The sequence below is a fragment of the Equus quagga genome, chromosome 6, assembly GCF_021613505.1.
Source record: "Equus quagga isolate Etosha38 chromosome 6, UCLA_HA_Equagga_1.0, whole genome shotgun sequence".
Classification (NCBI taxonomy): domain Eukaryota; kingdom Metazoa; phylum Chordata; class Mammalia; order Perissodactyla; family Equidae; genus Equus; species Equus quagga.
Genome location: NC_060272.1, coordinates 6,741,907 through 6,767,994, shown reverse-complemented (window position 1 = coordinate 6,767,994; position 26,088 = coordinate 6,741,907). Strand labels below are relative to the sequence as shown.

The 26,088-nt window shown below is 38.7% G+C and overlaps 1 protein-coding gene across 1 annotated transcript in view; it reads right to left on the bottom strand.

Annotated features, from left to right (window-relative positions):
• NALF1 (NALCN channel auxiliary factor 1) overlaps window positions 1–13,361 on the bottom strand; it is a 616,154-nt gene extending 602,793 nt beyond the window's left edge. Inside the window, exon 1 of the mRNA XM_046663971.1 lies at window positions 12,444–13,361. Coding sequence (XP_046519927.1) covers window positions 12,444–13,361 — 918 coding nt within the window. The remainder of the gene's footprint in view (window positions 1–12,443) is intronic.
• Between the last annotated feature and the right edge of the window lie 12,727 nt (window positions 13,362–26,088).

Sequence of the window (26,088 nt, the reverse complement as noted above, 5' to 3'; positions counted from 1 at the left end):
GTTGGTCTAGACTACAAGGAGCGCTTTAATTAGAAACCAGTTCCTGGATTAGAGGATCAAACTTGCCAGTGTTTCCCACCAGCTCAGTGTCTAAGAGTAGAGAGAGCAGAATGTTGTTGCCGTGTGGTGTGAAGCGATTGTCTCTTCTTAGTAGCTTCCACTGAGAGACCACAACTCACCAGCTACATATTATACATCTGCTCTGTTCCTTCTCTCAGTGACTCCTCAAACTGGATATGAGTACCCCCATTTTATAGGACTTGTTGGAACAGCCATTTGAATCTACGCCTTTCTGACTTTAGGACCATGCTCATACCCTACTCCAAGCCGCTGCAACAACAAAAAAATTCAGATGAAGTAAGTGATATTTTCTTTCATGCGCCAAAGAACTTTATATTCTATCCACGCCTACTGTCATCCACGCCTACTGTCATCCACCCACGTTCTCCTCCCTAAAAACAATGTAGACATGAGCAATGATTTGTGATAGAGTGGACAGTACAAAATAACAGTTGTCCAGCCCATGAGATTAAGAGCAGATATGACTGGGTTTGAATTCTGGCTATGTCATGTTTACGTGGGAGAACTCCAGCACATTTCTTAACTTCTCTAAGCCTCAGTCACCCCATTTGCTGAAGAAAGCAAATTCTGCCCATGATATTGGATTGTTGTGGGAAATAAATAAGGATGCTAAAGTTATCAGTATAGGACCTGTTTATTGTAAAAACTTAATAAAGGGTAAAACTCCGCAAAAGGGAGGAATTTTATACAGTGACTTTGTTCCTAGTGATAATATCCCCAAAGAAATGGATGTGGGGATGAATTAATATGTGAAAAGAAGTGCTGCAAAACCATGGAGGAAGGTCATACCCACCTTTTCTTTCCTAGGGTGACCATGTTTGTTGAGTCCTGCTTTGTTCAAGAGGGTTATTTGAGAGTTTATAATAGTGATTGAAGTGTTTGTGTTCAGAAGAGAAGAATGACTGCTTATTCTTCATATCAGCAATTAAAAAAAGTTTACTTATAGATTAGTCTAACTCAGTTCCTATCTTCAGGATAAACACATCTAGTTGATCCATTCTTTTTAAAAATTATTCAGACTGATAACAGCATGAATAGGAACCAGAGAAATAATTTAAAGTTGGAGTTGTCAAGACTTACCTTTTTAAAAGCAAAATACTAATTACTAAGAGCAAGATGTTAAGCTAATAGTTATGTTTTATGTGTAAGGAATTGTTTTCTTTGACAGGAACGGGCAATAAGTAAAATCTCACTATGCAAAGTTATCACTTCTGGGTGCCTCATTTTATGCCTAAAGATGCCAAACGGAATATTCAAAATCATCTGGTCAACCTCAACACATAGGCAAGATGCCCTCTAGGGTCATGGCAGATAGCTCCTGTCCCATTTGTACATCTTCCATAGCAACATGCTCTGATTTCTTCAGGAAACCTTTTCCATTGCATCCTTTAACAGAACACTCTTTCCTATATGGAGTAGAGATAGTCCTAAAACATCTATACACAGAGCCTCTTTCTCACCCCTAGAGTCATACATAGTACTGGATACTAAGATTCCACTTCCACCTGACAATTTTTATCAAGTTAAGGAACCTGGCTGTGTCTCCCTGTGTCTTCTCTTTCTCGGGGCAATCATCTTCCGATTCATGGAGCACAGCCTAAAGTCTTTGATTCTACCATGTTCTGTCTTCTGTATCTTGGCACCTGCTACATTTGCCTTGTTTGCTAGCTCTAGCTCAATGCCAAGGCAATATCCTACTTCCTCTTCCTCCCCAATCATAATAATACTAAGTATGGCAGCGTGGGCAAATGTGGGGCAGAGCAGAAAATAACAAGGATGACAAAAACAAACACAAAGCCAAGTAGCTAGAGTACAGGGCAAAGGGCTCCATCTTTTAAAATGGAATTTGGAGGCACGTGACTTTGCCATGCCTGACAAACTATATAACACAGAACCTTCCCCGAGGTTATTTTACCCATCAGTTACCAGAACATGGAAGACCATTACAATGGTTTTTCCACTTGTCCTCCCAGGGAGGTTTGTGAACAAAAGTGCTCAAGTCCCTTTGGAGTAATCTAAGAGGATCCACTCAGTCTAAAACCCAGCACATTTTAATTTTAATCTGAAATAACAGAGAAAAAATTCAAGCTTCATTAACAGAACATCTTCAGTCCAGCTGAACTTTTGTTTTTTGTTTTATTCTAGCATTGTTCAATAATTTAGAGAAGTAGAATGAATGTAAATGTAATAAAGCAGAGAATTTTACCATGCAAAATGCAACGTCTGCATATAAAATTCTTGTAAATGAGTGTTGTCTATCAGAAAATTTATATGAGATCTCAAGTGAAGACTAAATTAATTTTACTGATGTTTCCCATGGCTATTGCCCCGTGGGTTTTATTGAATTGCTACCATTTATTGGGTATCATCAAGCCCTTGGTTAAGCACTTTCATGTGCATGACAAGTCTCTTAATTTCTCCCCCATAACCATCCTATGAAAGAGATACTAGAATTCCCATTTTAAGGAACTTGTATGACATCATATAACTAATAAAGGGTGAAACTGAGAGTTGAACTCAGTCTATGCTCAATTGGTCTTTTAACCATTTTACTATACATCTCTATTAGGGTTAAAATTAATTTCTATTTAGAACTTTCTATCAAACGTATAAAATATTTTTTAAGAAAATCTATAAAGAGATAGACATATTTAATTCAGTGTATTCTCTAAATATACCATTGAATCCCAGGGCAACACATTCCTCAAGAAAGTAATTTATAGTAATGAGTACTATGTTGGTTATTTTATATTATATGAAAATGAGTTTTATACTTCATTTAAGCATATTCGAGTTAATAATTGTGTTTATTTTCTGAAATCCTGAAATGAATGCATTGCTCCCATTTAAAATATGAACAAGAAAACAAAGGATCTTAGATGTACAGCAGAATGTACAGGTGCAACCTCTCCTCCTCCCCAAGGCTAGCAAGAGACAGGAGCCCATCACTTCTTCTTAGGAAGCTGGTGCCGTCACTAATTATTTCTGAATCTGAAACATTCAATCTCATACTCCAAACTAGGTCTTAGATCAAAGGCTACAAATATTCCAAAGTGTTTTTCATCATAAAATCTTTATTTCCTTATATTCATATCTTCCCACCTATTCCGTTCTGTTTTTCTTTTCACTGCCGAACTTAATGAAGAGTAGTTTGGACTGGTCTTCATTTCCTTCACTCCAGCTCATTCCTTAATCCATCACAATTTGACATCTCTTCCTCCCAATTTATTGAACCTATTCTTGTAAGGTCAACAAGACTTAATTACCAAATTCAGTGACCTATTTCTAGGCTTTATTTTACACATGTCATTTCCACAACACAAGATGCCCTTGACTAATTCTGAATCTTTCTTAAAATCCTTCCCAACACCTTTTAGATGCTCACATTCTCATGATTCTTTCTCTCCTTTACCTCTGCCTCTGCCTCTCCCTCTCCCCTCCTCTCTTGATCTCTCTCTCCTGTTCTCCTTTTAGCTCTCATTTTCACTCTCATTGCTTGTTTCTTCTCAGTCTCTTTCCCTGGTTCCTTTTCTGCCCAAATCCTTAAATGTTGTTTATCCTTGGGATTCATCTTTGGCATCCTCTCCACATAATCTGTTTCCATTAAGTCATCTAATCTCTGCCCACAGCTTCCCAAGTCAAATCTACATGGAGAGAGTGAACTTCACACCCAAACTCCTTACTAACATGGTATGCTACCTACTGGACATCTCCTGGTATCATTATCTCCAAAAATTAACCCCTTGTTTCTTTCACCAATTTTAATTCCAACTCGTTCTTCCTCCTATATTTCATATCTCATTAAATGGTATCAACATCCAGAGTCTTATCTTTTATAAAGCGTGAATTGTATCCTTCCTCTACATAGCAATTGGTAAATTTGAACTCAGGAAAGTCTCCTGAATCTTGCCTTTCTTCTCCACTTCCACAGCCACTTTGGTCACATAAAATTTTCTGTCCAACATGGTAGTTGCCAGCCACATGCGTCTTTTTTTTTTTTTGAGGAAGATTAGCTCCAAGCTAGCTACTGCCAATTCTCCTCTTTTTGATAAGGAAGACTGGCTCTGAGCTAACATCCATGCCCATCTTCCTCTACTTTATACATGGGATGCCTACCACAGCATGGCTTTTGCTAAGCGGTGCCATGTCCGCACCCAGGATCAGAACCGGCGAACCCCAGGCCACCGAGAAGCAGAACGTGTGCACTTACCCACTGTGCCACAGGGCCGGCCCATGGTTATTTAGATTTAAACAAATTGAAATTAAATAAAATTTAAAATTTAGTTCTTCCTTACCCTAGCCACATTTCAAGTACCCGATAGTTACACATGGCTAGTGGCTACCTTAATGGACAGAGTGAAGTATAAAACATTTCCATTATCACAGAAAGTTTTGTTGAAGAGTGCTGACTTAGAGCCATCATATTACTCCTAAGGAAGACAGCAGATTCTGAATTGGTGTCTCTGACATCACTTCACCCTGTTTCAACCTATTATCACATTGCTGTCAGAGCTAATTTTTGAGAAAACAAATGATCCCAACTGAATACCTTGATTAAAATTCCTCTCTGATATTTTCTCATACAGAGAATGAAATTCAAAAGCCTTAGCAGGGGATACATGGTCCTTCACAACCGAGCATTGACACCTCCCCAGAGGCATTTCCTACAGCTCTTAATGCATATCTTAGTGTGATGAATGGAATTGTTTCCCCCCAAATTTGTATGTTGAAGCTTGAGCCCCAATGTGACGGTGTTTGGAGACAAGGCCTATAAGGAACTAATAAAGGTTAGACTAAAATTAAGATTTCTAAGTGTTACAGATGTCAGGCAATATACAGACAATTCTCAACTAATAAACTCAAACATCTTTTAAAACAATAAGGTTAAAATGGGACTGTTGATTAAAGATCACAAACAGGAAGTAGTTGTATTTTATTTAACTTATAAGTTCAGTGTAAGAACTATGACAGACCTTTACTTCCCTCCCACCAAAACCTTACACACATCCTTTCTCTGCTCAGCTCTAAAACAGAAATCTGAAACTTAGGTGTTCTGCTGATCATCATACCATTTAGTCATATTCATATCTCCTCCTAAGCCTTTGAAATGAGGAAACTAGATTCCTGGCCATCCATCCCAGCTGTCCACAACTCCCAAATTTCTGTCATCTTAGCTTGCCATATTATCTGCAAAATGTTTTTAATGATAAATCAAAAACAAAAAAAGGAAGTAAATATGATAAGATTTTTACCAGGTGTTAAATCTATGTGCCAAGCATATAGGGACTTATTAAACTAATCCCTTCATTCTTTGATATGTTTATAAGAGCTTATAGTGAAAGGGAAAAAGAAAATACACTAAAGTGATCGAGAGAGTGTGTTGATTTTTAACACAAGTTTGATCTTGGAATAGTTAACTCCATGTCCTCACTTCACTCATCTGTAAAATCTGTGATAATACTTACCTCATAGAGATGACGTGCAGGTTAAATGAATTAGACTAGTTTCTGACTTCTAATAAGCTCTAAAGCTTGTTAGCAAGTATTGAAGCTTGTTCCAGCGCTTAAATTTCTGAATGATTCAAATCATTCTCTGAGAGAGCTAATACATTGACATGATCATCCATTTACATCTTAGTTCAATTTCTTTTCAATAAACTAAGTCAGTGATAGTTCAGTAAGAAAAAGACTGATCATTTTTGATGGCAGTGGAGATACAGAGAAGAAAGACTCCTGAACTTTGAGTTTCCCATGGGACGCAGGCCCTGGAAACGCAGCTTCCAGGTGCCAAAAGAGGACTCAGCCAGGTGGTAGCCAGAAGGCACGCTGACAGGAAGGAGAGGAAACTGAGGGGTGAAGACAGTTTTGACGAGCTCCCTTCTTCCCTCTTGTGCAGGGTGGAGCAGCTGACAAAAAAATCCGCTTGTATTTCCACAGACGTGATTACTGCATTCACCCATCATACGTACGCGTGAATATACCACTGCTACTGCTAAGATCAATAACAGTAGTTAAACAGATATTAAACTTCCCACTTTTTGCAGGCTGTTTCTTACCACCTGTGGTAGCTTCTACAATGTTTTGTTTATAAATGAGTGAATGTAGAAACAGACTGGACTACCAAGGAGGAAAAAAAAGTCAACCATTACCTTTTAACACTTTAAATATTCAAAAATTAAATATTTTCATATATTTCAGTACAATATGTAGCATAAATCATTCACTAATTATTACCAAAGAAAGGCAAATGCTAACGATTTCTTGTTTGCAGTTTTAAAGAATTAGAGTAAATTAGAACATTTCATTAAAGACATCCCATTATTTGGATTGCAATAATATTTAATTTTGTTTGTTTTGGTGAGGAGGATTTGCTCTTTGCTAATATCTGTTGCCCATCTTCCTCTTTTTTTGCTTGAGGAAGATTAGCCCTGAGCTAACATCTGTGCCAATCTTCTTCTATTTTGCATGTGGGTCACCACCACAGCATGGCTTGATGAGTGGTGTAGCTCTGTGCCCAGGATCTGAATCCACAAACCCAGGCTGCCGAAGTGTAGTGTGCTGGACTTTAACAATTACGCTACAGGGCTGGCCCCAATACTTAATTTCTTATTAGACAAAACTTAGATTTTGTGTTTAAAAGCATCTTGTAATCTAAAATATGACTGATATTACAATCACTTCAAAATGGAACAATGATAAGATCCTCTTAAAACTAATTCCTACATTAAGCTTGGTAGTAATCTGTGACTTACTTAGCAGTTTGTACCTTCAAAAAACTATATGAATGTCAACTAGTTATGCCAGTATTATCTATATAAGTAAATAGGAAAACATGGCTTGTCATTACACTGAAAAAAAGTGAAAAAGCATTTGTAATTCCTTAGGTTTAATAAAGTGAATAGATGAAGAAAGAATAGACTTGAACCATGAGAAATATTATGAAACTCAACAGGTTTTTCTTTCAAAACCAACTATATACTTTTGAAAAAGTCTAAATTTTACCCATTTGTATAGGCTAAAATTAGAGACAAAAATAATGAGGCCGGGGCTCCTCTAATCAAATAGGTGATCAGTCTCACAAAGACAGTCATTCAATTTCTGCACTCACGTGCTCAGCCTATTATTGAACACGAGTAAAATGACTCAGTTTCAGCTAAAAGACAGAAAATCCAAAGCCAATAGGCCCATCTTTATGCATTCAATACTCTGGTCCTCTACGCACCCTCCTCTTTCTGTCTGTGTTCTCTTCTGGCACATCCTCTAACCCTTTCACCCAGTTGTTTCACTTCTCATGGACTTCCTCAGCCCAGCCCCTACATTTCTGATACCCTGCCCTCTGGCCATGCCCTATTGCTTTTATCACTTTTTAAAAATATCTCCCTGAGTTCTACTCTCATCAGTTGAGCAAATGAGATTATAATGTACTACTGAGGCATAGGAGGTAAAAAGTCTTACACTTTAGTTGTCACTGTCAACTAGAAGAGTGGTTCCCAACCTTGGCCACACAGTACCAGGGAAACTGGAAGATCCCAAGCTCATGACACAAGTCAGACCAAGGAAATCAAAATCTCTTCAGGCTAGGGCATTTTCGAATATCCCTAGGATATTCCAATGTGACCCCCAAGGACAACTGATCTAGAGTAAATGTTTATTGATATTGAAGAAACATCTTTGCAGCATAAATAAATATAAAGTATACAACAAAATGTTTGGTGCCTGGTCAATGTGAGGTCAACACAGAAGATGAATATTAAAAAGGAAATTGGGAATTAAAGTTAAAGCAATAGGTCAGACAACTCAAACCAAAATATTATTTTGTTTAAAATAGTTACGTGTATATTTGTTCTTGTATATTCAATCTAGCAAGAAAAAATATCTTAATATGTGGGGAAGCATGAGACTGACAGCATTATTTGATTTCTTTCCTTCATATTTTAATTCACCTTGCATATGCAGACACCAACCTCATCTAATTAAAGTTATTAAAGTCAATGGATAACAGCAATTATTAAAACTTTGTGATTATGCCCTATATAACTACTAATTTGACCCAGTTACAAGTCCAAAGTAAAAATATTCATTCTTTAGTGTATAAAACAACAGGCATCTAATATTAAGATAAAATTTGGGTATTTTTTCTATAAATATAAAACAGATCATAAATCAGTAGTTGTATATGAGCAAAAATATGAAAAACAAAAATATGGGTCATAAAAATGGTTCTGATAGTGGCTTTGACCTTATAAATGGCTTTATTAATGGTTAAGGTGATCATCTGCAAGGCTAGACTGTTTGATTCTGCAGAGAAGCAATTCAACTATAAAAATAGTTTGAAAATAATAGATTTGAAAATAATAAAGTGGTAGAATATAAAAGACCTATTTGCAGATGTATTCCACACTTCTAGACTGTCATAATATATACCATAGCACTTAATCAACAGCAAAATAGTATTTTAGATTCAATATTTAAGTGGAAAGCATTGTTAGAGATGTGATTTTCTTAAACTTTTTCAAGACTCTATAGTGCATGACACAAATAATAAGAACTGAAGAAATGCCTTTTTTTCCAAATTGTACATTATGTAACCCAAATTCTATGTTCTCAAATTGGTTAATGTTTGTGAGTGGTTCCCGCAAGCAATACAGAAAGCCTCAGATATCACAATTGTTATGTATGCCTAACACTGGCAGAGTATCCTTTTGGTCAGGGTCTGTTAAATAAAAATAAGCAACAGAGTCTGCTTGCATATGAGATTATAAAATAAAAATATGAGAAGGCATACATCTTGAGAGTATAGAGGTTAGAATTTATTCTGAAAGAACTATAAAAGACAGATGATGCAGTGATTTGTGTTAGAATCTAATCTCAAGCCCACTTTCACACACCATCTAGTTTAAGGTATAGTAAGTAAATAAAGGTATCAGTAACAAGAGTTTACCTGTAACATAGAAGTTTATATTCCCTAACTATCCCAGTTTTGTAATATATAATTCAAGAGTGCACAGAAGCTAAAGAATGGCATATTTAAGAGAAAATCTTTTTTTAGATAAAAAATCAAGCATGTTAATAATATACATATGTAATTTTGAAGTGCAGAATATTGTATTTTTTAATATGACTAGCCAACTTTAAGATTTTTACAAATTTGTCAGATAGTTATTATATATCAAAAACATCATTTTGAATAACACTGCAAACTACAACGAAGAGTTACTGTCGTAATTTTTGCTACTTGATTTACATAATGTAGCAGCTTGAATGCTAAAGTATAAATGGTATATGCAATAGTCCTTGCTCTTTATTTTTTCATAAATTACTTCCCAGATTAATATTTATATTTACTTTTAAAAAATAGTTAAATGAGCTCTTTCTCAGAATATTAAAAAATATTTTTGGGTGCAAATGATTTCTACTATATGTTGCAATACAAAGGTTTACTAAAGTAAAGCCAAGCTGAATTTGATCTCCAATTACTATGGACTCAAAACACTCTGATTGTATTAGATCAATATTAAGAGTTGTTTTCTTTTTTCAGCATAATGGGTCAAAGGTAATAATATGTCCTAACTTTTAAAAGTTAGAAATCTAATGCATTAATCATTTAATTATATATTAGCACAGTAAAGCTAATATATTTCTCGTAAAATATAAATTCTAATAATTTTTATAACTAATATGATTACATGTGTTCTCCTGTCTATAATTTTATAAATATATTAATAAAATATTAAAATTGAATTTTTTAATGAATGTATTACCAATTCCAGAAATATAATGCATTTACTTTTAATGTAGGCTAGGGCTTTGTGGTTACCTTAAAATATGGAAAATTTTGCATAGAATGTATATCTTGAACAAATCCCCTAACCATAGTCATCATTTCATAAATATAAGTATGTTTGAAATAAGTAAAAGTGTTTAGAAAGAAACTCAGACACATTCTTTAAAGACTACAAGTACCATTTTAAGCCATGCAATAAAATTTGTATATGGATGTGTTTGTGGCTTTTTCAGAATCATTAGGAAATTACATATTAAACTGAAGAACTAACCAATTGGTTTGTGAGTTATCAATCAAGAACACCAGCACTTTAAATTTGAAACTGTAATTTTTGAAAACAGTTATTCCAGAACAAATGTTTCAAATTGACAAACAAGAATCACACAACCGAGAAATAACTACAAAACATCACAAGTAACAAATTCTGTGTTGTGGTGGTGAGAAACTCAAATGCCTGTGTTTACTTTTCAATGTGAAGAAGAAATGTTTCTAAAAAGAAGTTAAGAATTTTATAATGTGCTTTTCTGTATACAGTTAACAACTACTACTTTATACAAAAACACAATCCAGAAGTAGTCCATAACATTACAAATTAGTTCAACCTACACTATCCTACAGCTATGATGACATAAATATAAAGTTGAGAATTATTTCAGGTCAAGAGGAAAATAAATATTTACATATATTTAAAATTTGGATATTTGAATAAAGATACATTTGATGCAGTTATTTGAAAATATGCTGAAATCTATTGTCAATGCAGACTGTCTTTTACTGAAACCTATGCAAATTGTAATTACTAGAAATTTCTATATGAGTTTACATCCAGAGAAGCAGGCAAATTCAAATTATTACAAGGTACCACTTTTAAACAAAAATATACTGAAATATTTGCAACCTTTTTATTAGTAGTAGAATTAGCAGACTCATGAGTTTCCTTATCTTTACAATTTTGATGCAACATATTTTGTCAAAATAAAGAACTATGTAATAAATACCCTAGCCATTCATTATTAACTTCTCACATTAAGAATAAGTTTAATCTCCAGTCATGAATATAGTGGTATTGTTAAGAAAAATATGTAGGAAAGTTTAAGATCCATTTATGTAGAGAAGTATCATTCTAAATTAATTTTGTAAACTCAATATTACCATTTGCAAAATTCTGTTTCTAGTCTTAAAGAAGTTGACAAAGCAAGTTACTCTAAGTTTAGCTAAACTGTCAAAAGCACAACTAATCAATCCAAAGTAAAATATAGCCCTTGAACAACGTTCGATTTAAATAGGTATCCCTTACCCCAGTTCTCTAGTCAAAGCGTCACAAAACCTTTTGATCCATAGTGCCTTTGATCACATTTCCCCAATACAAAGCAAGTGAGGAAAAGATGGACAATCGTTCTATTCCTGAAGGGACCGGGGGAGTAGTGAAGAGAAAGGAAGAGAGAGAATGTAGTGTATTATTTCTTTTGAAAAGAAATACTATTCTATTGTGTTGTTTAAGAAATTACTCTCGGAACAAAACACTAAGGCTTACTGAGATTCTGTCATCGTTTCTTGCCTACTAAAAGGTCACTGCAGTATCTTCATCTTTAACAAAGCTCTTGGGCAAATCTTATTTCAGCACCACGGACAGTGACACTTCTACTTCGATGCTCACCCAAGGTTGCCCGGGCCATTTCTTAAGAAACTTGCAGACACTTTTCCCTTGTCAATCAACAAAGGTTATATCCACTAGTATATTAAACAATAAGAGCTAGAATATAATACACATTATTAAAGAGTTCAGTGTATTTCCATCATAGCATCAAGCATTTGTCATTTAGTACTTCTGGATAGCATCCTGAAAATTCAAGCTAATTACATAAGGTGTCTGATAAATAACCTAACATTGATCATCGATCACCAGATACTTAATTAAACCTTTCCACTCATAGTGAGTCTCAGATCAACAATAGTACAAATGTCTAAGAGAAAACAAGAAACTTATGGTAAATAAATATGCTTATGTAGGCCTCCAGACTTTCCAAATAACCAGAACCACTCCTGTTAAACCAGTAAAATGCTTTTTTGTTCTTCCTACATAAACAACTGGAAACATTTTCTCTTGTCCTCTGGTCAACCAACTTAATGATGTAACTATCAGAGCTCATGTGTGCAGGTCCATAAGCCAAACAATACACGCCTGTCTTTGACTCCTGATTTTAGCTGGGGTCATCAGTATGCAGTCCCATAGCTGTCTTCCTAACAAGCTGCATTCAAATTCCATTTTTTTTTTTAAGGTAACAGAATTCGAACCAATCACACAGCTGTGAGAGCTAGTTTAAGTACCAGCTTTATTATCGCAGAAGACCAGGGTCTTCCCTGATCTTCCAAGGATTCCCAGATGAAGACACCAGTCCACCAGCAATCCACAAGGTATTTCCAACTCAAGCAGCAAGTCAAGCTCTTATTACCACAAAAACAATGATTGAGGTAACAAAATCAGAGTCAAAACATTATTTCAAAACTCTAGAAGTCACCCCAACCAAACAAACAGATAAAAAAGCACAAGAAGGCGTGGGGGAATCCACTGTTCCTACCTTACAGTCCTCAGGACACGATTTCACCGAGTACTCCTCCGATTGTAAATACTTATGGAGCACACTTTCAAACTCTTCGTATTTCTCCTGAGCGTGGTGGTCGTAGTCTTGGTAAGCCTCGACGCACTGCCTGCAAGTGGTCATCTCGCCGCCCTCCTTGAGCACCACATCCAGACTACAGTTCAAAGTGTTGGGACTGGACAACCCCGAGAACAACTCCCAAAGTGTGTAGGAATTACAAAACGAAAGGTAAAAATCCGACAAGTTCCAGAGGGGAGTTGGGTGCGTCCCCCTCACCGGCTGCTCCTCCCCCCCGGCCGCCGCCCCCCGACTCCAGTTCCTGGCGCACACGGCGTCCGCGCTCTCCACCGTGAAGCACTGGCCCGAGGAGGCGCCCTGGGGGTAACAAGTCTCCAGGCGCCACACGGGTTTGGCAGAGTTTCCTAGAAAAAGAGACTTGCTCCGGTTGTTTTTGCCTCGGTTGCCTTTGCCGCCACCGCCGTCTCCCGGGGAGGGGGGCAGGGTGGGGGACGAGGAGGCGGAGAGGAGTCTGTGTGCCTGGGCGGCGGGCGAGGACTCCCCCATGCTCGCCAGGAGCGCGGGCCAGGAGGGCTCCTGCTGCCGCTGCCGCTGCTGCTGCTGCTGCTGCTGCCGCTGTCGCTGCTGCTGTTGCCGCTGCTGCTGCTGCTGCTGCTGCTGCTGCTGCTCCTTGTCCCGGGTCCGGGTCAGCTTGGCCTCGGCGCAGAACCACAAGTGATCAGAGAGCAGGACTGTGAAAAACAAGAGAGATGCCAGAGACAGTCGCCATTTCTGAGCCCTCTCTGAATCGATGAACGGTTTCTCGTTCTCCCGGGGTGCTGCCAACCAGATTTTTAAGCCGTCGTCATACTGCCGACACATCCAAGCACCCCTGGTCATATTTTGGGAACGCACAGCCCTGGCCGACTCCACCGTGAGGGCTCCTGTGCCGGTGTCACCACAATATGCATTGACTTAAAGGGTTTAATTTCCTTATCCCCTCCTCCCGTTTCTTCTCTCTCTCTCTCCCTCTCTCCCTCTCTCTCCCTCTCTTTGCTCTCTCTCTCTTTTTGCCTACATAAATATTACCAGGCTTTGGAGGAAGATCTGACTTGCTTCCGACCTAATCATCAGCCGACCCCATCCTCTGTAGAGTGGGAAACAACAATGCAGAGAGAGAGAGAGAGAGAGAGAGAGAGAGAGAGGAAGAGAGAGAGAGAGAGAGGGAGGCAGTCGGAGGAGTCTGGGGCTGGTGGCCGGTGGTGAGCTGAGTGCAGGAGGTGATGGTGGAGGTGGCGGGGTGGCTGGCGCTGCTCCTCTCACCCAGGCATTGTCAGAGCACGGGTCCCCATGGCTCTGTTGAGGACAGCCCGCTCTCCCCTGCCAGGGGCATGCCGCGTCTCCGCTGCCCGCTGACGGCGACCAGAGCGCCTCCCCAGCTCCTCTCCTCCTCCTCCTCCTCCTCTTCCTCCTCCTTCCTTTCCTTCTCTTTTTTCTCCTCCTCCTCCTGCTCCTAGTTCTCGCTCTCTCTCCCCGAGTCCGGAGCCTGGGCAGCCGCCGCCGGCAGGGCTCTCCCTCCCCCCCACCCCCCACCCCGCGCTCTAACTGCCGCCGCCGCCGCCGCTGCCGCAGGTCTGCCCGCGGGCGCCGCCGTCGCCGGGCTCTGACTGCTGACGCCGCCTCCCCCGGACCTCGGGGCCGAATCGCCTGGGCTGGGCCTCCCGAGAGCCACAGTCATCTTCATTCCACGGCTAAGTTGCCGCCATCTTCATCCTGGAGAAACACTTTTTTGGGGGGAGCGCTGGCTTTTGCGTCATCTCCTCCCGCGCCGAGAGCTCTCCATCCTGGCGCATTGGCACCGGCCTCGGCCCGGGCGGAGGAGGAGGGCGAGGACGCGCGGGGGCTGGCGGGGGTGGGGGCCGGCTGTGCCCGCCCGCACCGCCTGGGTTTCTGGGCTCTGGAGCTCGCTCCTTCCTCTCCATTCCCTCTCCCCATGTTTCGTTTTTTTCCTTCTATTATGATTGATAAAAGTCAGAAGGCGGACTGCATGGCTGAGGATGCTGGCTAATTTCTTCAGCATCTCCCGCTCCCCTCTGCCTCCGGAAAAAGTCCGAGTTGCAGGCAGGCAGTTAGAGGTTTCTTTCCAGTGGGGCGGGGGTCTGGGGATCGCCTTCTTTACTAAGCAATGATCGACTTTAATTGAAAGGTTGGGGGACAGGGAAGTAAACACGAATTGGCTAGAGGAGAGAGGAGGTGACATTTGGTCTCTTTGCATGTGCCTCGGGATCTCTAGACAACTAGAGATCAGCAGCTACCAGTGCATTAAATTATTTTGTCAAATGATCTTAGTATACGGAAGGGATCGTGTGTGTGCATCCATATCTATATATGTAGCTGTATACATTACAGCGACGTAATTCGTATTCGGAAGTAAAAGCAGATTAGAAGCGGCCTCATAGAGTCTTAGGAACAAAACAGTAAGACCTCGCCTACCAGGGGTCACCGCCTAGCCCTCCGCTGCGCATTCAAAGTCTTGATTTCGGAGGATTCTTCCTCCAACCTGGAGTATCCCAAGCTCCGGTGAAACCCACTTCGACAGCCTGCGCCCCAGCCCCCACCGAGTTGGGCTTTGCTGTCTCCCAGGACTTCCGCAGCAGCGAGCCATCGGGCTGCCCGGGTGGAAGCGCTGCAGTCCGAGCCTCTGGTGCCCCTTAGCGTTGGCTCTCAGAGTTCCGAGAAAACCACAGACGCGCTGGGAAAATCCGGGGTTCCCTGGATCCCAGCTCCGGTCGACGCTGTGGGCAAACATCAGTTTCGTTTTGTCTAAGGACCCTGCCCACTCCGCCCCTCATTCCCACCTGAACGGCCGGAGCAGGAGGCTGCGCTAGTGCCAGGCGCCTCTTTTGCGCGCACCCAGAGCGCTGCGCTGTCCTGAGCTCTCTCTGGCGGTCGCCTAGGACAGCAATTTGCTCCATATGGCACTCACTGTGATAACCTTCTTCCCTTGCCTTCGAATGACTCTCATACTCTATCGGGTGCATATTCACGTGGGCACTATTAGGATGCCATCCTTCTAAGTAAATATCTTGAGAAACCAAAGGGATAGGTCATCCGTATTCATTTTCCTTTTAGAGGCGCTGTGGGTGTTAGGATTCGAGAGAAGCAGGTATTTTTAAAATAGCAGGTTGCAAAACATAATGGGCAGGATTCGACCAACCAATGCTTTCTTTTCCGCCGCATAATGAAGTATATGCTAAATTTTACCCAGGTAAATTGTAAGTTTCTAAAAACTATATGTAGTGACCATCAAAGCTTGGTTTAGTTTGACTGCTCATTATCTGTAAGTGTCACGTAATCTTTTAAGACCATTTCTGTAAGTATACCATTCTGACACTTTGGATTGCAATGTGTTACATTTTTTAAATACATAAAAATCCTAGAAACTAACATATACTTTCTATGGCAAGTTTATCCTTACCTTAAAGCATCTTTAAATAAGCAAAAAAACTGAGGTTCTGTTGAAAATTAAACGTGAAATAAAAACATTTTTTCCGAAATTTTGTATCTGAACCCAGCTTAAGCTGAGACAGCCTTCCAATTTTTCTCTCTTTTGATTGTTTAAATTATTTTAACATTGAATAAAATATTCTTTTCTCAACTAGTGATGTGGATAAAGATATCCTTCGGAAAAATTCCTTAAATTTTTTGAAAGCATTTAATTTTGTCTTCCATCCTCTTATCATAATTATTCTTCTTAAATTTAAAACTTCAGCCCTCTTAAGCCAAATCACATTTAATCAATATGAAGTCTGCTTGTAGACATAACTCAATATAGGGTCTGGCATTTTCTATTGTATACATATATACATGTGGAAGATAACACCAGAAGTCTGCATTTCTATTTCTTGATAAAAGACTTTGTAGGACATGAAAGTAAACATATATTCTAAATCCTGAAATTATTCTCTCTCCCTTTTGTTTTGAACCTATTGGTCCTTTATGATAAAATACAGATGAAATGCAATAATCCAAGGCCTTTCTTTTTATAAACTCAGGGTGAGAATTTTTCTTTAATTTTTAAAAGAATTTTTTTCTTGCTTATCTCTGTTCTCTCTCTCTCATTTAGTTAATACCTGGGTTACAAGATTTAATTTAAAATTTCTTCTTTCTTTGATCCACCCCTTTACTCTTCTTTACTCTGTTTCTTCCTAACTTGAAGATGCTCCCTGGGCAGGTTTATGTTTTTCTTCATTTCTCCCTTGCAAGAGAGAAAGTTTAGAAAATCCATGACCAGAAAGGCCCACAGGATGTGTCTGAGCTGGGAAGCTCACACAGAAAGCTCACAGGCAGACTAGACCAAGTTTCACAACACAAGGATCATCTGAGAGAGACCAGCTTCTTAACATGAAAAGGGAATAACCACCAAGTCCTTCTGCTACCCCAAAGGCGAGCAAAGCAACTGGTCTAAGGGTCCCAAGGCTAAATACCTAAACAGAGGACCCCCCCCCCCTGCCCCCCCCCCCCCCCCCACCACTATCCAACCCAGCTTCCTTTGCTCACCTCCAAACCTGGCAGTTTGGACTTTCAGCTGAGGTCAGCCTTGCTCTTGCTCACCTCGGCTGAATATAAAGAAGTGATTAATGGCACCTAGGTTGAATATAAAGAAGACCTTGAGTTCCTCTTCCGAGAAAAAAGTGGCAGACATTCTGCTGAAATGAATGACCATATTTGTTCTTAAAATATATATTCTATCTTTCTTTTCCCAGGTGCAGTATACTATAACTTTTTACTAACTCTCTTCCCCAACCCCACCATTCCATGTTTATTTTCAGCTTCAATTTTCATGTCCACTAGCCCAGACTGCACTCTTCGTTGAGTGTCCCTGGTATTGACAGATAGACTCATTATGACTCCTAGGGAATGGATTTTTAAAGCTAAGAAACAACAGGGCTATTGAGATCAAACTACTTACAATTACTTTTGAGAGTATTTCTCAGCATGTCCTCTGCTGACATTCTGGGTCATATAATTCTTTGCTGTAAGGGGCTGTCTTATACTTCATACCAGGTTCAGCAGCCTCCCCAGCCTCTACTCACAAGACACCAGGAGCACACCCACCTCTCCCCAGTTCTGGCAACAAAAATGTCTCCAAGCACTGTCAAAGGTCTCCTTGGAGCAAAATCGGACCCCGTCAAGAACCACTGCTCTAGAAACATATCAAAGTAGCAATTAATTAATTCATATCTTCATGGGAGACATTCTGGCATCAGAGGTGAAGCTATAACTTTTTCTTTATATTCAGGGAGCTTATGTTCTAAGAACTCTTCACCTAGAATCACCACCTCATCATACATCTCTTGCTACAGAATATTTTATTTTTAAAAGACTAAAAATATTGAAACTCCCTTAACTTCTCTACCCAATACAGAGTTAAGGGCATAATTGACAATTATCATTTAAATCTGATTAATGTCAGAATTTTTCTCCATAATTCAGATGAAAATATACTTATTAACCAGATTGTTCATTAATCAGGCAACTGTCGGTTTGTACTTTATACATGGACCTTCAGCCACAATATACCATAAATTAAACGAAATACATGTGTGTGTGAGTATATACATATATACACATATATAATTATTACTAGGCAAGTAAGGTATGAACATTGTAGAAAAATTATAAAAAACAAATTAGCAATTTAAAAAGTCATAAGTAATCTGAACACCTAGATGTAGTCACCATTTCATTTGGTAGTATCTCTCTAACATTTATTTTATATTATAAATGCCCTGTTTTATGACATTCACTAAACCAAATTTTTTTAAGGATTGAAGTAGAAAGTATGATAGCATATATATCCACATTTGTTAGATAATAATGCAATTTTCCCTTCAGTATTGCATTGTTAATTTTAATCAGAGACACACAAATTCTAGTGGTGTCTCAGAACATTACCATCTCTCTCTTTCTCCGAGTGTGTGATTAAATCAGGAAGAGGACTAGGAAGGGGGAAAATAAAAGAAATGAACAATATACAACATTAAAGGTCCATTACTCTCAAACAAGGGGAAGAAGGAAAGCCGGGCTCCATTATTTTTATCTTATTATTATTCATATCTAGTCAAATTATGTCTCACAAAACATTTCAATGATGCTAAGTAAAAATCTGATATACTGCATTGAAATAACAGAGCTTTATCTGGTTTTTTAATAATTGGCATAATAACACTTTCTACAATTTACTATAGTTAATTCTTTGTTTTTAAGTAATGTGGGCCTTGCCTTCCTCTAATAGTTCCGATGAATTAGAATGTTTTAAAATAAGACCGCTTTAAGGGTACAGGCCCTCTGAAAGTAAACTGTCAACAACCAATCCCACCTTTGCTTGCTCTATCTTGGTTCCAGAGTGAACCCTGGGGAGACCAAGATAAAAGACCGTGTCTGGCCTCTTGAAGCTTAGTGAAGGGGTAAAGAAAGCAACTGAGCCAGCAAACTCAATACAATGGGGAAGGCTCGAGGTTTAGTGATTTGGTAGACCTCAAAGGAGAGGGGAACGCCAATCTAATTTTGAGAGGGCCAGGATAGAAAGGTATTGGGGGCATTAATTGACATTAGGAAAAATTCTTGAAGAAGACTCTCAATGTTCAAGGATGCCGGTGCTTAAAGAAGCCCAGAGCACTGGAGGATCTATGAGTGAGTGGGCTGTGCTGGAGTGTGGGCACACGTGGAAAACTGGCAAGAAAGAGACTAGAGAGAAAGGCTGGGGCTCCATCATATATGATAATTGAATTGGTTCTTCTCCTGAAAGTGGATGGCATTCATTGAGGAAATTTAGACAGTGGTTTGAAAGTTCGTTTTCATTAACATCACTGTTCACCAAAACCAAAATGAGAAATATGCTTGGAGAAGGTGTTAACAAGATTAGTAAATGCTGATTCTTGTTCGCTTATCAAGTCAAATGTAGCACAATGGAAAAGAAGAGCAAAGAGCTTGGCTGGAATGTAGGTTTCATTTATCAGAAAAAGCAGGCTGTGGAGTCTAGAAACTCCCACGTAGGTTTTACCTAAGAGTGTGACTAATGTCATAGAATAGTTTAATAGCACAGGCACATTTCAGAAGGCTGCTGAATAGTACATAGTTGCAAATACATTATATTGAGAGATCTGGCAATGGGATGTGCTTTTTACAAGAGAACATTGCAGAAATGATGTACATGTATATCATAGCTCCCTGTTTACTGTTCGAGGTGTCATTTTTGCTTATATCCTTCAAAGAATCCAAAGTTCTTAAAGTTCTTATCTGATTATACTTATTTTCATAGAAATGTGTACTTTTTTTCCTATTTAAATGGCTAAATTCATTATGCATTAGAAGGGAGATGGTTTTCTTACTTTGCTGTTATTTTATAAAAATAATAATATGTTTGTTGTTTTCTCAAACATTTTCTCTTATCCCTTAGAGTTAACATCTCCAAAATAATTTTACCATAGAAAACTCAAATCAAGAAGAAGTGATTTTCTAGTGAAAACCATTACTTTAATACATTCACTCCATAAATCAAATATATAATAATCCTGAGATATTTTCTTTTTTCAGTTTAAATGTCTTCTGGATGCACAAAACAGGCACACCCTCTTTGTTATTATATACTGGTCACATCCCACATAAAAGTGAAAATAGATTATGTTCTTATATAACTATTAATATAGAAAAGGAATTTTGTACTTTCAGAATTCACAGATAATGTGTAAATTCTTGGCCAGCATATCTATATTTTTATAAACAAATTAAGCATAAAGAGCTAATAAGAGCATCCTAAGATTATTTATAAAGAAAATAAGATTAAACCTTTAGCTTTTAAACCCACTATAGTTTGCTAATATAACCTCTCTTTATAGGTAGAAGCAGGTTCTAGCACCATCAGGCACCTGAGTGCTCTGGATAATTACCTATGATGGCAAACGTGCCGGAGTCTCTCTGTAACCTTGTTTGTCCTTGACTTGAATGGCTAATTGGACAGAACTGGAACTTGCTCTCTATCTGTACACTTCCAGCGTGCTCTAGTTCAGTGGTTTTCAAATCCTGCTGGGCAGAGAATCAAGTGATTTAGCAAACTTGGGCCCCTCCCCAGAGGACCTGTTTCAGTAGGACTAAAATGAGGTCCAGGGAAACTGCACTTTTAACAAATCCCTCTTGGTAACTTTGTATAACCAATGAACTCTTCTATCCATGGTGATGGCCCCGCTGGAGACAGTGGCCAGTGTTAGTCAGATTAGGCTATGCGCTCTAAATTCTAAACCAATAGTAAGATTCATCTGTTGGAGTATGTAGTGTTAAATAATATTATTCGTGATTAAGAGAGAGCACATATAGAGTTAGTTCATGAATACTTTCCATGGAATGCAAATATAGTGCACCACACACATTAGAAATCTACGTCCTCCTCCTCCTCAAAGGAATTACTTATTATTTGCCAAATACTGTTCTTTGCATGTGTGTAAACACTCACACACAGTTTTGCAAGTAAAAAAGTGACAAAGGGAAAACACTTCCTTCAAGATACACAGAGCAAGGTCCATATGGAGACATGAACAGAAGTTACTGAGAGATATAAGAGAAGATCTGAACAGTAGGGAAAATCTGCCTCTGTCTAAACAGGAAGAGGATTATAATAAAGATGGAAAACCTCCCCAAATTCATTTAAATATGCCTGAAAACAAGGTCAGATTACTTTTTTGGAAAGAAATTATCCATCATAAAAGAGGGAGCCACCTTATGTTTGAATCCTTACAAAATCTCTCACATTATAGGAGCCTCTCTCTATTTTATTTCAGACTTGTTTTGGGGAAGACATATTCCTCTAAAACAATATCTACCAGTGTTAGTTTTAAATGCTTATAGAGGTTACCTGATGGAGTTGTTAAGGTAACAAAGGAAATTTTTTTAAAGGAGGTAAATGTAGTAATGATTCCACAATAGCAAGTATTAGATGTCATTTTAAATAAGGATTTTAAAGATCACAGTGGAAAACAATATAATAAATGTTCAGTGGTTAAGAATACATTTTCAGGTTTTTTTTTTTTTTTTTAAAGAGAAAAGAACAGTCTCACCACTATACCATTGGATTCTCCGGTTTGGTGCAAAATCTCCCACTGCCATTCCCATAGAACCATTCAATTGCTGCTGGTCAAGCAGAGACAGAGTGAAGTTGATGGTGACAGTTAGTGTCTTTAGTGGTGATGCAGGTTCTAATATCAAATATGCAAGTGGAGAGTTTGAGTAGTATTGTTTCCATGGCATGTAAGAATAGAAAAAAGGTGTTTCAAAATGAATATATTACTTTATGTGTTACTTTAAGTAAAAGTATATTCAAATCAATACATAAATGTAATGAGTAGACATTTACTATTTAAATTTCATTTTCATCCTTAAATTTGATAAGTACAAACTTATAGGAGCCTTTCTGGGTAAGCTTGTGATTCATCAAAAGGAATGGGCTTTAGACATATTATATTTGGGTTTGCCTTATATTCAGGCTCAAATATGGTTTGTTTAATATAATTTCACTTAAAACAGGAATTTCTTGTAGGACCTAACAAGTTATAAAGATTATATGGAATCAAGAGTAGACATTAGAATAGAGCCTCCTTGAGCGTGTTCCTGTGACATCTTGCAGCCGTCATTGGAACGTCTGCCTCCACCTTCAGCTGGCCTTCGTGGCTCTCCATCACAGGACTCAATAGGCTCTTAAGTAAAGCACACAAGGCAGGGGATTTCAATGGTGACTTTTCCTTCCATGAACGTTTGAGGCAGGATCCAGCCTCGGCGCCCTCATCTCTCTCCAGTGTTCAGAGGATCTCCAGCCAGAGCATGGATGAGAACAGAGGGACAGACACCAGAGTGCCACACCTCGCCCCAGGCTGGTTATTTCCAGATAGTACAATGCTGGCCTTTGTTCCCATTATATCATACAGAGAATACAGTTGTGACACTAGCTACAGATTTCTTCATAAAGTGAGATCAGAGATATCCATAAAAGAGCAGATTGTGATGCATTTCTCTCACTACTTCTCAGACTTTAAAATCAACAGGGGTGGTGGTGACAGAGGTCAGGGGAAAATTAGCTGTAAAAGGAGAGGAGGTAGAATACATCTGAGAGATCTGTGCACAAAGGGAGTGTCCACCCAGTTTGGGAGCATTCTAATGCAGGTAAATTTTAAAGTGAATAAATAAATAAAAGTAGAGAGGGTGATAAACCCACCAGGTGCTAAAACGTATTTTAAAGACCTAATAATTAAATTAATGTGTAAGTGGCCCAAGAATAGGCAAAGCGTGTGGGAAAATAGAAACACAGAGACAAGATCTATAAAGAATGCATATGATAAAGGACTAGGGAAAATATTACACAATAAGTGGTTTGGGGACAATGGGTTAGATATTTGGATATGGGTTCACTTAGATATTTACTTCTCTATCATAATTTCCAGACATGTTAAGTAATTAAATATGAAAATAATAAACTTAAAAAGTGAAAAAAAATGTATGGAGGAAGGCTTGAAACCAATGGAAAAATCACATGAGAAAGTATGAGATTTAACTTCATGAAATCAAGTTTTATTTGTCGAAAATTTATAGCTATAACTAAAAGGAAAATAAACTTTCGTCTATTCAAGGATGTTGTATGAATATTACTGATCCATTCCCTGATACTGAGACACACTTTCTCCACAAGCTTACACACATAAAGGGTTTGAGTTCTTAAAAAACTGTGTGATGTGTATTCACTCATCCATTCAGTTATGAAGCATTATTTACTGGACAATCACTAAACTTGAGGTAAAGTTCTTAGTCTCCTTGACTCAAGGGTCAATATTGTAGACATATTTCTTTGAATTCATGGTGCTTACAGCATAGAATTATAGGTAGGTATTTTTATACTTTACTTTTAAGGGCTTTTCATTTATGTAAATTCATCACAAAAGAGTAAGTGTGTCACCAATCCTGTCTACTTTCTGAATTCCTATTTATTCATTAAGTCTTAGCTCACCCATGACTTTATCCTGCTGCCTTCCTTGACTATTCCCAACAGAGCTAATTACTCATCCATTAATCCATTTAACCAATATATATTGAGTATCTACTATTTGCTTTTCTAGGAATATAAATGTGATTATGTCCTCAACATGTTCTGAATGTAGTTGCAATTTTGCTATTGACTACTTCTCTTTTTGGAGTTTCCACAGTAATCCACACAGCAGTGACTCAACTAGTTTTGGGGTGAAGTAGCTCTTTGATACTCTGATGAAAGCTCTGCACATTCTCCCCAAAATAGGTTTATATGCTCATACACTCAATATTTTGCCTAAAATTTGGCACAGTTCACAGACTTCCTGAAATTCCATCACAGGTCATTCGTATCAGGTCAACACCACCTGCTGTAGACCTTCCTATCCTGGCGTGAGCCCATAAGTATTGCCTGTGTTTGTTTATACATTTGCCATTTAAAACAACCAAAAACCAAAAGACCTGTAACCTCCTCTTAGTCAAAATGTCTTTTAACACTTAGCACAGCTAAGAGAGTAACAGCACATATTAATATTTATTGAGTGAAAGTGGATATGTGTAAAGAATAATTCAGCAGGATCTCAATATCTTTTCCTCTAATACATACTCCATGGAAGATGTTTATGCCTATAAAATGCAATTATACCAGAGACAACTAATCACACGCAGCATCATTTAGGATTCCTTCTGTTGAAAGTGACAGGGAAAACAAAAATCAAAAATAAGCTTAAATAAAAATCACTTTATTGGCTTATGTAATTGAACAGTCCAAGGGTAAGCCTTTTTTCAGGCATAGATGGATCCTTGGGGTTGAACACTGACTTCCTGGACAATTTTACTGTCCAAGTCTTTGCTCTGACTTCTAATTTGTTGGCTCTGCCCACAAGCAGGTGCTTCACTCACAGGGGAGGATTGTGTCAGCAGCCACCATCTCATGTGCTTCAAAGTCCAAAACCACCAAAAATGACTGATCTCTTCCAGTAGCTCTCATAAAAGTCCTGAGATTTGTTGTGATTGGAGAGACATAAGTCATGTGCTCACTCCTGACACAATCACTATGGCCTCACATGATCCACATCTGGAGGTGGGGTTGATCCTCAACCCAGCCACCTGCACTGAAAGTAAGACTAGTTGATCTGCAAATGAAAATCTGAGGCTTTTCCTTGGGACTAGGGTGAATGAATGCCGAACACTCCAGGAAAATCAGAGTGTGTACTGTTGTTCCCAAACACCCACATATCTTCCTTCCCATCCATATACCTTCAAAATACACATCTACATAAGCTGCTCTCCCCCCTCTCTAAACAGAGACCACCTCCATCAGTGTGGTCTGTTTTATTTGCAAGTCATAGAAAATCCACCTAAAACTAACTTAAGAAAAGAAAAAGGAATATATTGGTTTTCATTACCAAATGTCTAAGAACAGAGCTGGCTTCATACGCATCTGTATTCAGTCAACCAATGTAAGTAAGACTTGGCCTCTCTGTTTTTGGGGCTCTTCCTTCCACTGTGCTGGCTTCATTCTGAGAGTCAACACTGTGGCCTCTGGGAGTTCAAAAGGTTAAATGAAAGTCCCCTTAAATTTTTGAGATTTCTTGCTCCTGCTCTACATGTCTCAATCTTGGAGACCATCCTTGAACCAACTACTATGGCCAAGAGGATGGAGCATGCTGAAGGACTTAGTCTGGAGAATGTCTCATATTTAAGGATCCAGGGGTAAAACCATGTGGGCTGAGGAGAGATTCCCCAAATAAAGTCAAAGTACTATGACTTCAAGAAGAAAGTGGATACCGAGCAGAAAAAACAATAATTATTCAAAAAATATAACCTACTCTCCCATTTATTTCCCACATCTGACTCCAAGTCTGAGATCTCTGACCAATATGTTATAATGTCAGAAATAGATGTGGCTTCTGAAGGCCTGGCAAGTGTGGATATACAAGTAAATAGGCCTGACTGCTCATACAAACAATGTGCCTAATCACTCCCAAACACGCCCAGAACAGCACTGTGGGAAGTGAACTAGCATTTCTTTTAATAAATGAGGAAAGATTTCCACTTCTATTTTTGCAGGATAAGCTTTTTTACAGCTAGGAAAGCAGAATAAAATATGAAATATACTTGTGTGGCGGTGATGATGAAATACAGTAAGTCCAACATTCCAAGTTGATCTTCAGGAATTTGTCAATTCAAAAGCAATAAGGGAGAGCCTTGAAAACTAAAGTGAAAGGAGCAACTGAGTGGTTGAGTGACTGAGCAAGATTTCAGCTCTCTTATCACTGGGAGTGAAGGTAGGGCAGGTCATTCAGCATCTACTAAAGAGAGACCCTGGTAGATATCTTGGGATATCTACCCAAGACAGATAGGAGCCTCAATCATTTACACACTGTAAATAAGAAAGAGGACCAGAAAAAAGCAAGCCCTCATAGGGTCTGAAGCCCAAATTTGAAGCAGCTCAATCTTTGATTAGATTGAGGGGCCCTGTGCCTACGTTGACTGCCTACCTGGTGCAAAAGCAAACCCATTGTGAGAAATCTAACATCAGCCAGAGTCTCAAATC